The sequence below is a fragment of the Idiotropiscis lumnitzeri genome, chromosome 10 (assembly GCF_059441095.1).
Source record: "Idiotropiscis lumnitzeri isolate Australia: NSW breed Sydney's pygmy pipehorse chromosome 10, RoL_Ilum_1.0, whole genome shotgun sequence".
NCBI classification, from domain to species: Eukaryota; Metazoa; Chordata; class Actinopteri; order Syngnathiformes; family Syngnathidae; genus Idiotropiscis; species Idiotropiscis lumnitzeri.
Genome location: NC_142400.1, coordinates 7219928 through 7232319, shown reverse-complemented (window position 1 = coordinate 7232319; position 12392 = coordinate 7219928). Strand labels below are relative to the sequence as shown.

Genomic DNA, 12392 nt, shown 5'->3' with positions numbered 1-12392 from the left:
GGGCCACAATGGCATTGGTGTCCAACTCAAGGTCCGGGTTCCAAGGCGGAGATTTACAATTCTGCTCAGACATTTCAAGTAGTCAAAAATGAACAGATTTGTTCTCTATTTTCAACACTTTAAATTGGTTAATAATGCGTTCAAAAAAACTCACGGACAACATGGAGAGAGTCCAATATAATCCTTTTGGGAACAAGTGGAAATTTACCATATTTGGACAGGGCATGCGCTGTTTCCACCCAGCATCAATTATGTATAATATTTACATTCGTAATGGCCTTCTGAGTGAACTAGGATGTAGCCTGAGATGAAAAGGCGTTTGGCACCCCTGCCCTATGGGAAAATGGAAAAAAATCAAATGAAGGTTGGAGGGGAAAAATAAATAAATAATGAAAACAAAAAAAAATGCAATATTACATGACAAAAGGAATTCTATACTCACTTTGTCTCCTTTCGTGTGCATAATGTCCACTTGCGGGATCTTTCTCCCGCTACATCGCTCCTCTGTGTGCCGATTCCCAAACAGCCGCGTGAATGTTTTACGGACTCTGTGATTTAAGTATTCCTCCCTTTTCACATCCCGTTTAGGGACTCTGAAGCAGACGGTGAATCTCAAGCGCTCATTTGATGTCTTTATATTTAGGGTCAGTCTTCCAAGTAAAAATGTAGCACTCTCCCCATATGTAATTGTGTTCCATCTTTGCTGTGTTTGTTTATAGTCTGGTCCGAGGACCCAATTGACCAAATGTACATTATTAATATGAATGATTAATAACTGAGTTATCTCGCAAAACTGTTTTCCCCTCAGGGGTTTTGTACGGGGCTGAGTTTGATTTGATTATTTAATTGGTGCTCTTTATGTGCCTCGCAAGTTTGCCTTTGTTATAATATGACTGACAGATCATTTGATGGATGTTGATGGCGGCCCTGACTGATTGCGGTGGCTAACAAGCTTGCGTAGCTTTACTGATGCTCGTTAACAAACTTCAGAGCCACGTCAACACGACAAATTGAAAAATGTTTTTTTTTTTTTTTTTTTTTTTATTGTTGTTCGAAATTGGTTTGATTTAAAACAAATAAAATAGTGAGTCACTTTACGTTTTTTTGATTGCCAATTGAAAATGATAATAATGAATAATGCATGAATTCTCTAGTCTCACTAAAAAAAAAAAAAAAAACTTGAGTGGTGGCTGTAAATCAATGCATCGGTGCTACAAAGCAAAAATGATGAGCAGAGAGGAATGTGGAACTCAATGGCCCATTTAGCCGAGATGTTCCTCTGAATTAATTTTAAAGCATGTCCAATTATCAAAACTTACACTAAACACACAGACGGGAGAAATTAACAGTTCATGTCCAGTATGGGAAATGATGTAAAGTCAAACTGGATCATCAAACTTAGCCGCCTAACAAATTTCATGTCGCTCAGTCAAACTCACTGAAAATGAGGAAATTGACCGTAAACATGCTGCCGGTTGACTCCGCCACTGGTCTTGGTGCTTTTTCAGAGCGTGGTGTGCGGTCACGGCACGCGCTACCGGAACCTCACCTGCTTTGTGTCGGACGGCAGTGGTGGCGAGCTGGACAGTGGCGGCCAAGTGGACGAGGAGCTGTGCGGCGGTCTGGAGTTGTCCGTCGATGGAGACGGACGCATCCGGCTCAAGGAGGCCTGCCTGCTTCCTTGCCCTGGTGAGGATTGCGGTCCACTTGAGAGCTGTCGCGCTTTTCAAAATTGGATTTTTGATTCATCGGTTAACGTTAGAGGAAGGCTTCATCAATTTTATACGTGGCTTGATTGGGAGTAATTAATGAGTTAAGCTTGGAAAAATGCACAAGAGCTAAATTTACAGCTGGACAATTGACACACATTGGATAACGAGGTCGACACAAATTTAAAACAACCACATAATGCATTGCAACATTTGCAAGGGGTCGGCCAAAAACGGCAAATAAGGTGCACACTAGCACATTATTCCGCTTTTTTTTATTTATTTATTTATTTTTTTTTACAAAAAGTGTACTTGCGCGAGTTTGGTCAAAAGTAACAATCTTGTATTTTTTTTGTTTAAAAAAAAAAAAAAAAAAAAGTACTTTGATTTAAGGACAATCAGCTCTTAGGGATGGCCACTTCTCCGAATTTCAATCAAATCAATTTCCACATTGTATTATAAATGTTTTTATTTTATTTCATTTTTTTTTTCGCGGGAGACTAGAAGACAATTAATGGCAAATATGAGTTTCATGGATATGAATGAAACTCATATGTCAAGACAACAGTGTAAATATCAAAATCACCGAACGTGATCAGTTTACTGTGGTCTCTTAATTTCTGAGCTGCCGATCTCTTGGGGATTTGCAGGGGTTTTTTTTTCTGGAGAGCTGCTGTCAACATGATGACAGACGCCTGTCATGTGTCAGCTTTTGAGGGATCTTTGCTCCCAAAAGTCTGACGGAACACGGCAGCGCTCTAGAAATTTGTCATCGTCGATTCCATTTTGCACTGCAAATCCGCCATCAGCGCCTCAGTTAGACAACAAGGTAGACCGAAGACCCAATTTAGAACTCACCCTGATAAGCTAGGTGAATTTTAACACTGTGTATCTTACATTTAAGTCAATGTTGTTGTTCCCCCCCTTTTTCTTTTTTTTTTTTTTTTTTGTCAGTGTCAGCACTCCCTAAAGGGAAATTAGTGCGAGCTCGCTCTGCCAAAAGAGCAAACACAAAGCTGCTGCTTCTTTTCCAAAGTGTCTAATTTAACTCGTCACAGATTGTTCAGCATTCTGGGGCGGAATAACACGATCGGTTTCTTTTAAGAGGGGACAGACAGATAGAAAAGAGAGGAAAAGGGGGGGGGGGGAGAAAAACTGCAACGACAAAATTAGCTTGCAAAAATAAATTAATTAATAAATGCTATTTGAAAAAATTGAACCAGAAGTTTCTATCATGAAACTAAAACAGGATAGTTTCTTCTCCAAGTTCAAGTCAGCACTTGAGCCGCATTCTTGACTAGCTAGTGCATCTTTGCAAAAATAATAAAATAAATAAAAACCTACCATTAACTAAACTCTGCTGTCTTTTACAGTAAGGCTTATCAAGACATAAGAACCTTGCGCCGAGTTCAAGTTGGCACTCAAGCAGTGGTCAGGACCATTTGGATTATCCCTTAACTAAAAGAAAAGAAACAAAAAAAAAAATTCTATGAATTAAATGTTGCCGTCATTTACAGAAAGGCTAAAACACGTCTATTCTGGATTTATCTGCAAGTCCTCGTTAGCACTCAGGCTGCATTCTGTACCAACCGGATCACTTTTCAGAAAAACGTACATCAAATTAAATGTTCATGCATCTTTAAAAAAAAAGAAAATCTGAACGATGATGTCTTTTACGCTGAAGCTAACACGTCAAAGTTTCTTGTCCTGGTTTTAGTCAGCACTCAATTCTATTAATTCTATTCAGCACTCGAGACCGGCTGGAGCATGTCGACAGGAGCCTTTTGGTCTCCTTCAAGTTTTAGAGGTGAGAAGAGTGTGTCTGCTGGCTGGGAGGCGGCCAGACACATAAGATGGGAGGAAGTTCAGTTCCTTGGGAATTCTGAAACACACACACACACACACACACGTTCATGCACTCTTGACCCGTGCTCCACTTTCTTTCTCCCCTGTTCGTTATTTGACGAGCTGCACTTGTCAGCTGCCGTCAAATCCGACCTGCGCCGCATTCAGATTCCTTTCTACCTCCTCCTCCTCCTGCTGCTGCTTAAATGAAAACCCAAGGATTCCAAACACGTCTCACCTCATTCATCCGTTTCCCACGCAGCTCACCTCTGATGATCTCGGCTGTTAGCACAGTGACAGGGTACAGGAAATGAATAGAAGTGCGCGGGATGTGGCTGGAGGCCGCGCAGACATTGCAACGGTCATCGTCAATTATCCGCCATAGATTGGAGGTAATTGATTCCGTCCGGTCGTCTTTCAAGCTGCAAGTTGAAGCCGCTGAGAATTGAAACACATAATTAACCTTTAAAGCAGTTAAAAGAGTGTGAAGAAAAACAGCAACCGGTTAAGACGAGTAATCGGGCAAGCAATGATGTTTGCCTGCTGGTGGATGGAGAACTTAATACGCAAGACATCAATGCTGATGGAATTGTTCAAAAGTGAAAACAATCTGGACTTGGCATAAATTCCATAAATTCCTCCTGGACATTTTGTGCTTGCACAATATCAAACAATAAATCATTATTCTTTAATATTAATTTCTGTATGAATAATTACTCTTAAAATTAGGCCCATCTCACACACTTCGAGTGGTCACAAGGGGACACAGATTAAACATACGTACATATAAGCGACAAACCATGGGTTTAACAGAGAGAAAATAGTGTCCACTCCACTCAAGACGCATCCACACAAATTCGAACAAGTGAATGGACGCAACTACGTGGTGGCCATGTTGGTAGTGGCGATCTACCTTTAAAGGCAAAGCATCGTGGACGTATATATGAATGGACGAACAACGGCGCTTACGCACTGTCTGGAGAAGTGAAGTCACTGGCGGCCATCTTACGTTGCTACATGTTAGAGAAGTGAAGTCACCAGCGGCCATCTTACGTTGCTACATGCTAGCGAAGTGAAGTCACCGGCGGCGATCTTATGTGGCTATGTGCTAAGTCCGCCTGACTTGTTGGCGGTTGTCAGTAACAGTGGCAATGCAAGATGACTGCCCGCTGGATTCAGCTGCAAGTGGCAAATTGATAGTCCAGTCATATATATATGTGTAAAATGTGCTTATACAGTGCATGGCGGCCATATTGGAAGGGTCAACAGTCACAGAAAAGGTCACAGAACTTAGCTTAACATCACCGTAGATACGCAGCTCAAAAGAAGTGTGATTTATCTTCTTTGTACCTATTCATATCTATGGCTGCTTCCCGCTTCATGTAAGTTTGTGTACACGTCTCGAACATGCTATATTTTGAACAATATACCATTTTTTGTCAAGTTTAATAAACCTGCCGATACGTAAAAAGGTGATGCTTAAATCAGAAATCCAATTCATCAATGAATGGAACAACAACACCGTGCCGAAAGACGTATTCAAATATCTAAGTATCTTAAGTCCAACAAGACCCGTTTTGTCTTTCTCTTGTCAGGTGAGTGCTACCTAATGGAATGGTCCGACTGGAGCTCCTGCGTCAGCATCTGCGTCAAAGAGGTCGCCGTGGATTTCGGCTCGGTTCGGGTGCGCTCACGGGCCGTGCTGGCCCAGGAGCCGGAGAACCTGCAGCTGTGTCCTGACCAGTCCTGGGAGTCGCAACCCTGCACAGGTGTGGAATAATTTAACGCAAGCCTTCTTTTATGGCTTGCATTTGGTCCAACTTGTTCTTTGAAGGACTTCTGGAAATAACAAATGGCAGACCTGCAAGGTGTTTTGGGGCATGTGTCTTTGAGACTTTTTTTGTGGATTTACTCCTGATATATGTATTATTTTCTTATTAAAGCAGACTTTCGAAACAGAATTTTCCAAAAATCACAGGATCGGTGTCGAGCCCTAATAGCCTCAGTTTCCACCTGGATGCCTTTAAAGGACCCAAACCAAACTGATCAACTTCCTGTGTCTTTTCAGGCATGACTTCTTGAGACTTTTTTGTCGGTCTATTCTGGATAATCTTGCCAACCAAATTTCATGATGCTAAATAAAACTTGCTATTGACCCCTACCAGACTATATTTGCTCTAAAAATAATAAGAATAATAAATAAATAAACCTTTAAGGACCACTTTTTGTGCATTTTCGTGCCTAGCTTCTTGAGACTCTTGTGGGTCTACTCTTGATAGACATGCCAACCAAGTCAAAGTGGCTTCGGGAGCTCCGTTTGCTAAAAATTACAGGTTCGCTATCGCAGGCTCAATTTCCACCAGGATGCTTGTGATGCCGAGAGAGGCTGAAGTGGCGTGAGCTCCTTCAGATGAACGAGAGCCTCTCGATGACGAGCAGAGATAGTGGCGCATGTCTCTTCTTTGTTCAAGGTTAAATTGTTCATTTCCTCTGGCTGAGTCTGCAGAGACGCTGAAACTGATTTCATCTCTCAGCACCACTGATAGACGCTCATTAAGCCGAGGCTCTCCGTGAACATTAAAACACTCCGCTGCACTCTTTTGACGTTTGGACCAGTACTTGTCCACAACTTCTCAACTGCTTTGTGATCATTTGTCTTGATGGGATTTTTATTTTTTTTTTTGATCTGTCATTTTAGAAGGCGAATGTTTCGAGTACAAGTGGCTGAGCAGCTTTCGGCCCAACTCCTCGCGACCGTTATTCTGGTGTCAGCGCTCTGATGGGCTCAACGTCACTGGTAAGAACTTTACAGTCACTCTCCAATAAACACAAAGTATTAAAAAAACTCAACTCTTAAGGCCATCGTACACGACGTTTGCATTAGGGCAGCACTTTTCAACTTAAGATCTCACGGCTTACCCATCACAATATTTTGAAGCCTTTTCCAGAGTGCTCGCATAGACACAAACGTAGACGTTTTGTCTGATTGCTACGAAATTGGAACCGTTTTTATTTTAGGCGGATGGATCACACTGAATTGTGAAACATTTTAGTTTTGTTGTCGCCAAAGCTTGGCAACGACGATTTATGACTTGCCGAAACGCACCAAAAACTGTAATAAAGTCCCGATCTGAGAGCCAATTTAACGTTATGAAAATTCAGTCATCGAAGCCAGTTTCATTTAGTAACGTGAAATTTTGTAGACCGGTCGATCATAAGTAGACCCACATAAAAGCCACGCCCCCAAAGTTCTCATTTTGGTTTGAAAGGGGTGAGTTTCCAAAATTTTGTGTAATTGCTATACCAAATTGTAACCGCGCGGACTAGACATAGGTATCACTAAACTAACTAAAAAATTAAAAACTTTTTTTTTTGTCATTACAAGTGGACAAAGCATTGAAGCAAAATTTGACAAAAACTCAAACTCCACAAGGTCAAAACAAGTTTGACTTATCAACATAAAATTTGGTAAACATATATATCTTCTGCTTCATTGACTGTTGCTTTGTTGTGTTCTTTCCCTCAGGGGGCTGTCTTCCCGCCACCCCCTTGATGGACGACAGCGCGTGCGACCCGCCATGCGTCCCCCCTTCGTCTTACTGCAGCGAGGTCAGTCAACAAGAAGTCAACGTCTAGTATACTTCAAATCACAAAATGCAGATAAAAATCCACCAATCCTGTACTGCCCCCTGCAGGTGGGCATATGCATGTGCGAGGAAGGCTACACGGAGGTGCTGTCGTCCAGCGGGCTCCTGGACCAGTGCGCCCCCATCCCCGTCCTTGAGATTCCCACGGCAGGAGACAAAAAGGGAGACGTCAAGACCAGCCGTGCCGTCAACCCCACGCTGACTGCCACCACACAGCCAGGACGCTCGGGACGCACCTGGTACCTGCAACCCTACGGACCAGGTCACACACGTCTTTATGTTGTACAACTAGCATGAGGACTAAATGAACAGGGAAAAATAATATGCATGGCTTGTTCTTTATTAGAGTTATTTGATAACTAAAGTTTAAAAAAAATATGGGGAGGTATAGTTTTCTCAAATATTTTGGGGTGTTTATTAAAAAAAAATCTGACAAATAAAAAATGAAAAAAAAGAGTGTATTTTTATTTATTTATTTTTTTTTTTTAAAACAAGGCGCTAATTCCTGCTCTTCCCTCACAGATGGTAAGTTGAAGATTTGGGTGTACGGCGTGGCAGCAGGAGCCTTTGTGCTGCTTATATTCATCGTGTCTATGATCTACCTGGCTTGGTGAGTCCTCCTCTTCTTCCTCCTCTTCCTCCTCTTCATCATCATCATCATCATCATCACTACGGTCACCCGCTTTTCCCCTCCACCGTCACCCTGCTAACGGCGAGGGCAGCAGTTACTGCGCCAGGGTACATCGCAATCTGGCCTCCCAGGAGTGCCACGCCAACGGGGCGGCGGTGTGGACGGGACAGCAGGACGCCCACGGGATGGTGTACACCTGTCCCGACTGCCAGGAGCTGGCTCAGAGCAGCGGCAGATAATGAAAAGAGCCGCCCCCTCATCCATCCCCTTGCTCAAGAAAGCCCCTTCTCCCAGCATGCCTTGCTCAAGTGCCTGCAGCCCCTCCCCCTCACGTGGTCTGCCTGATAGCCAAGTCAGCTCGGTGGGAGTAGGTAAGGACCAATCGCCAGTAGGTCAGTGTGGAAAAGTGAGGGAAGCTCAAAATTGCCATGACATCATATTTGCCGATTATTTGAATGACTCAAAAATTTCAATTACAACGGTTGGTGAGAAACCAAACGCGCAATATTTTGATTCTTACACAAGCTGCTGATGGTCAGAACTCACGTCATCAGTTAACAGCTAACCAAATCTACACTCTCATTCTCTGACACCCACGTCACTCACCAGGCCAGTTGCCGACCTTGAAAACTCACTAACAGTCACAAATACAACTATTAGGATGTTAGTCCCACTTCTACTCAATTCTTGGTGCCCAATTCAACCTGTAATGTTTCAGCGCTTTAAAAATGCCAATTAACTCCAATCACAACATATACAGGGATACGTTTAAATGAAGGAAAAATAAGACCTGGAAATTATAATATGTTGAGTGGTTGGTATTACGAAATTGGGACCAAAGAGAGTTGTTACTGTATTTTTGTTTTTAAAATGTTACATTTTAACCAAATACTGTATTTAACATTTTCTAATTTGTAAAAAAGGACAGAGTAAAAAAATAATCATTCTAAAGCTCCCTCTCGATAGATCGATAGATAGATATTGTCTTGCTGCCCTCATGTGGCCGCGTTCTGCCATTGCACTCATCTCCTTTCCCCTCATCGCTGTATTAATTACATTTTCCAGCAGGGGGTGGCATTGTCACATTTGTGCGTTCAATGACATTCCAACACTCATTGTTCACATCATCAGGTACACACGATTTAAATCATGGGATCCAAAATGATTTTTGCTTAACGATGTTTGTTTTTTTTTGTTTGTTTTTTTATTGGCATGTCTGGAGACTTATTTATATCTGCGTCCACCACCAGTGCATCTGTTTCGTGTGATCATATTGGAAAAAATAGATTTGGAGAGACTGGGGTCTTTTTAGTCTTGAAAATGTCATGCAAATGTATTAGAAATAATACGGAAATTTGAGAATAGATGAAGAAAAGAAATACCAAATATTCGAAACAATAGAAAAGAACAAGAAAGTTCTAAGTACAGTTGCAACATGTCCCAGCGTGCAGTTGTACCTAATGTTGTGTCCAGTGATGATGACAGCGCCTCTTCACACCTCCCCCAAATAATAACCATAACGTGTGTTTCCCGTGTGTGCGACCGACAGCAAGAAGCCAAAGCGACCGGAGCGAGCGAGGCAGCAGCACCAGAACAACCGCCTCAAACCTCTGACGCTGGCCTACGACGGCGACACGGACATGTAGTCACAGCTGGACGCTTTTTCTTTTTCTTTTTTTTTTTAACAGCATGAAGGCGAGACACAAAATCCTCTTAGAGCACGTCTCTTTGTTTCCAAAAGTGCTCTCCCCACTCACACTTTTTTTCCGCCTTCATGACCTCTGCAAGTGTTGAGTCAAATGCCTTTTTTTTTTTTTTTTGTCATCCCGCCCAAACAAGACTTCCTCCCCCCCACACACACACACGTTCTTTCCGCTGAGCCGCCGCTGGAGGCTTTACGGGATATGTCGCATCCTCCGTTGCCAAAAAAAAAAAAAAAAAAAAGGATGAGGGATGAAGGGGAGGAAAATCTCCATAAAGGGGTTTAGAATCCCTTCCTCCGCCGAATCCTCGCTCTGGACAAAAGAGGGACGCCAACCTCGCTCTCTCTCTCTCTCTCTCTCTCTCTCTCTCTCTCTCTCTCTCTCTCTCTCTCTCTCTCTCTCTCTTGCGCGTTTGTGGTTGTTGTTGGATTGGGGCGGCCGTTGCCATGGAAACTGCGCCCCTCTCTGTTTCTGTCTCTCACTCGCCTCCACCCTGGCTGCGTTTCAGGCGCTGACGTGCACTATATTAGTGCAGCACATGAACGCTGATGCCATAGAGGAAGATTGCGGCAAAACAAAATATTCAACACAAACACGTGGTCGTCACTTGCGAAGGAGCCTTGGGACACACTGGGGAGGAAAAAGATTAAAAAAAAAATATATATATATCTATATATATATATATATATATATATATATAAATTAAGTTGGATTTTGTCAAGGAAAAAAAATTGCGTTTATTTTTAGAAAAAGATACCACGTGACAAATTATATTGGCAACTTCTCTCCAAAATCTGAGTATTTTTTGTGGTTGTTTTTGTTTTGTTTTTTTTGCCTAACAATGCAAATTATTTAATATTAAAAGAAAAACAACAGCTTTTATTACGGAACATAATTACTTTAAAAAATAGAATAAAAGAAAGAAATAAGACTTGAAAAAATATTTTATTCTCACAAGCTGACAACGTTTTGCCTCGAAACATACTGCTTTAGTCTCGCAATATGGCTTTCTTTTTAGAGAAATTAAGTCTTTCTTGGTTAAAAAAAAGAAAATTTTCCTCCAAAAATGCAACATTTATTTTATTTCTGCAAAAAAAACTTATGTGCACAAAATCCATATTTCTCTCAAATACGATTCACAAATCTGAACACTTCTCCCTTGCTGAAATAACCTACCTCGCAGGTGTGGCATATTAAAATGATAATTCAAATTTATGTTCATAACATTATGACTTGTTCTCTCACAATAAGCCATTTTGTTTCCTCCCCAAAATTCCACTTTTCTCTTGAGCAACTTTTTTGATAGATTCTCGTGGTATATTTTTCTTTTTTGCTTTTCAGTGTGGGCCGAATACTCCTTTGTAGATGATAAAAATTGTATAGTTTTTTTTTTCAACGGTTTAAAAAAAAAAGTACCTCGTTTTGTTGACATTTGTTTCTGTCCAGATGAAACTTAAAAGGTCTAACATGTCTCTCTCTCTCTCCATATTGCGTCAGACATTTTGATTTAGAATTTTCAGGGTCATCATGGCTATTTCCAACAGTCATTCAAAGACAAACGTGACAATCTTGAAAAATTCAACTCTTGAGTCAACCCACAAAAAATTCTCAAAAAAGCCTTGTCCAAAAATGCTCAGAAAATTTGCCAAATGGTTTTGAAGCAGCCATTTTTATGGCATTTTGGCGATTTCCAGGGGTCCTCCTTCAACAAAATCCTAACATAGATTGTGTCAAAGTGCTACTCAATTTGTAGCATATTAACCAACCAGATGGATGATGCTGAATTGTTCAAATGTTTTCGTTTTTGTCTTTTCATGTGGGTCGCGCGTGAGCAGACCCACATGAAAAAATATCAAGAACCAATGTCAGAAAAGATTCAGTGTTCCTCTTTGGTGGAAGCCGCCATTTTGGGGTCAGTTTGCCCATTTTCAGGTTTACTTCAAAGACAAACTCCTCCTGCAGCTTTAATCTATCTGATCGCTACCAAATTTGTACCAAGACGTCCAAGATAGATGGCGGATGCTCGATTATGAAGTTTTTGTCAATGCTTGTTCGTCGCTTAATGACAAAATTTGGTGACTCGCCATAAAGCACGGAAACGCCCTTCAGCTATTCGGTGGCATGACCTTGGGCAGAAAAATGCAATAACTCCTCGCTCCTGAACGTCCGTCCAGCTCCTTTCCAACTTTTCTTTTATCTGCCTTACTGACGATCACTTGCAGTTTTTCTACTTGAAAGGGTCCAACTATAACATGCAGTCACTTACAAAATGATCACTAATGAACACTCATGTGTTTTTCATACAAGCTTTATTATTATTTATGAGGTGAGGAAAAAAAGAAAACGGCTGATGTAATTGTTTATGCTGGTGGATTTGTAAAAACAAAAACAGCGACTCTTTTTTTTATTTTCTTGTTTTCCGTGCGGAGGAAAAACATGAAAAGGTATGTGTACATTTATTTTGTATTACACGAAAAAATGGTTAGTTTGAATATTGCAAAAGTGGCTGCATACATTTTTTTTTTTGCTGTCCTGATGCAAGTTCTGTGGTGGAAAAAAAAAAAAAAGAACAAGAAGACGAAAAAAGAGAAAAGCTCATCCGTTTTGTACAGGTTGTTCATGTGTGTGGAAAGAGTGCGATAATAAACAAGGACACGATGACAACACACAAACATATTTGTCCTTTTTGTCTTTTTTGGGCGTTGGAAAAAGCTAAGGCACATTGCAAAACAATGTGCAAGTCTTTAATAGTACTTCACTTTTTGTATGTTGCAGCCTTAGTCTAAAAGGGATTCAATTCATTCTTAATATTAAAAAAATTGACTCAGAATAACCTACAAAGACAAACTATTTTTTT

At 41.1% G+C, this 12392-nt stretch overlaps 1 protein-coding gene and 1 long non-coding RNA gene across 2 annotated transcripts in view; one reads left to right on the top strand and one right to left on the bottom strand.

The window, feature by feature from the left end:
- thsd7ab (thrombospondin, type I, domain containing 7Ab) overlaps positions 1–10675 on the top strand; it is an 82848-nt gene extending 72173 nt beyond the window's left edge. The window contains exons 23-29 of the mRNA XM_088306800.1: positions 1509–1689; positions 5150–5323; positions 6253–6351; positions 7081–7163; positions 7250–7463; positions 7724–7811; positions 9382–10675. Of these exons, the coding sequence (XP_088162926.1) occupies positions 1509–1689; positions 5150–5323; positions 6253–6351; positions 7081–7163; positions 7250–7463; positions 7724–7811; positions 9382–9478 (936 nt within the window). The 3' untranslated portion in view covers positions 9479–10675. The remainder of the gene's footprint in view (positions 1–1508; positions 1690–5149; positions 5324–6252; positions 6352–7080; positions 7164–7249; positions 7464–7723; positions 7812–9381) is intronic.
- LOC148328880 (uncharacterized) lies at positions 2884–5310 on the bottom strand. Its single transcript, XR_015845601.1, has 3 exons — positions 5161–5310; positions 3793–3992; positions 2884–3591 (listed from the first exon to the last, which is right to left on the bottom strand). It is a non-coding gene; the product is annotated as an uncharacterized LOC148328880 (long non-coding RNA).
- Positions 10676–12392: the final 1717 nt, after the last annotated feature.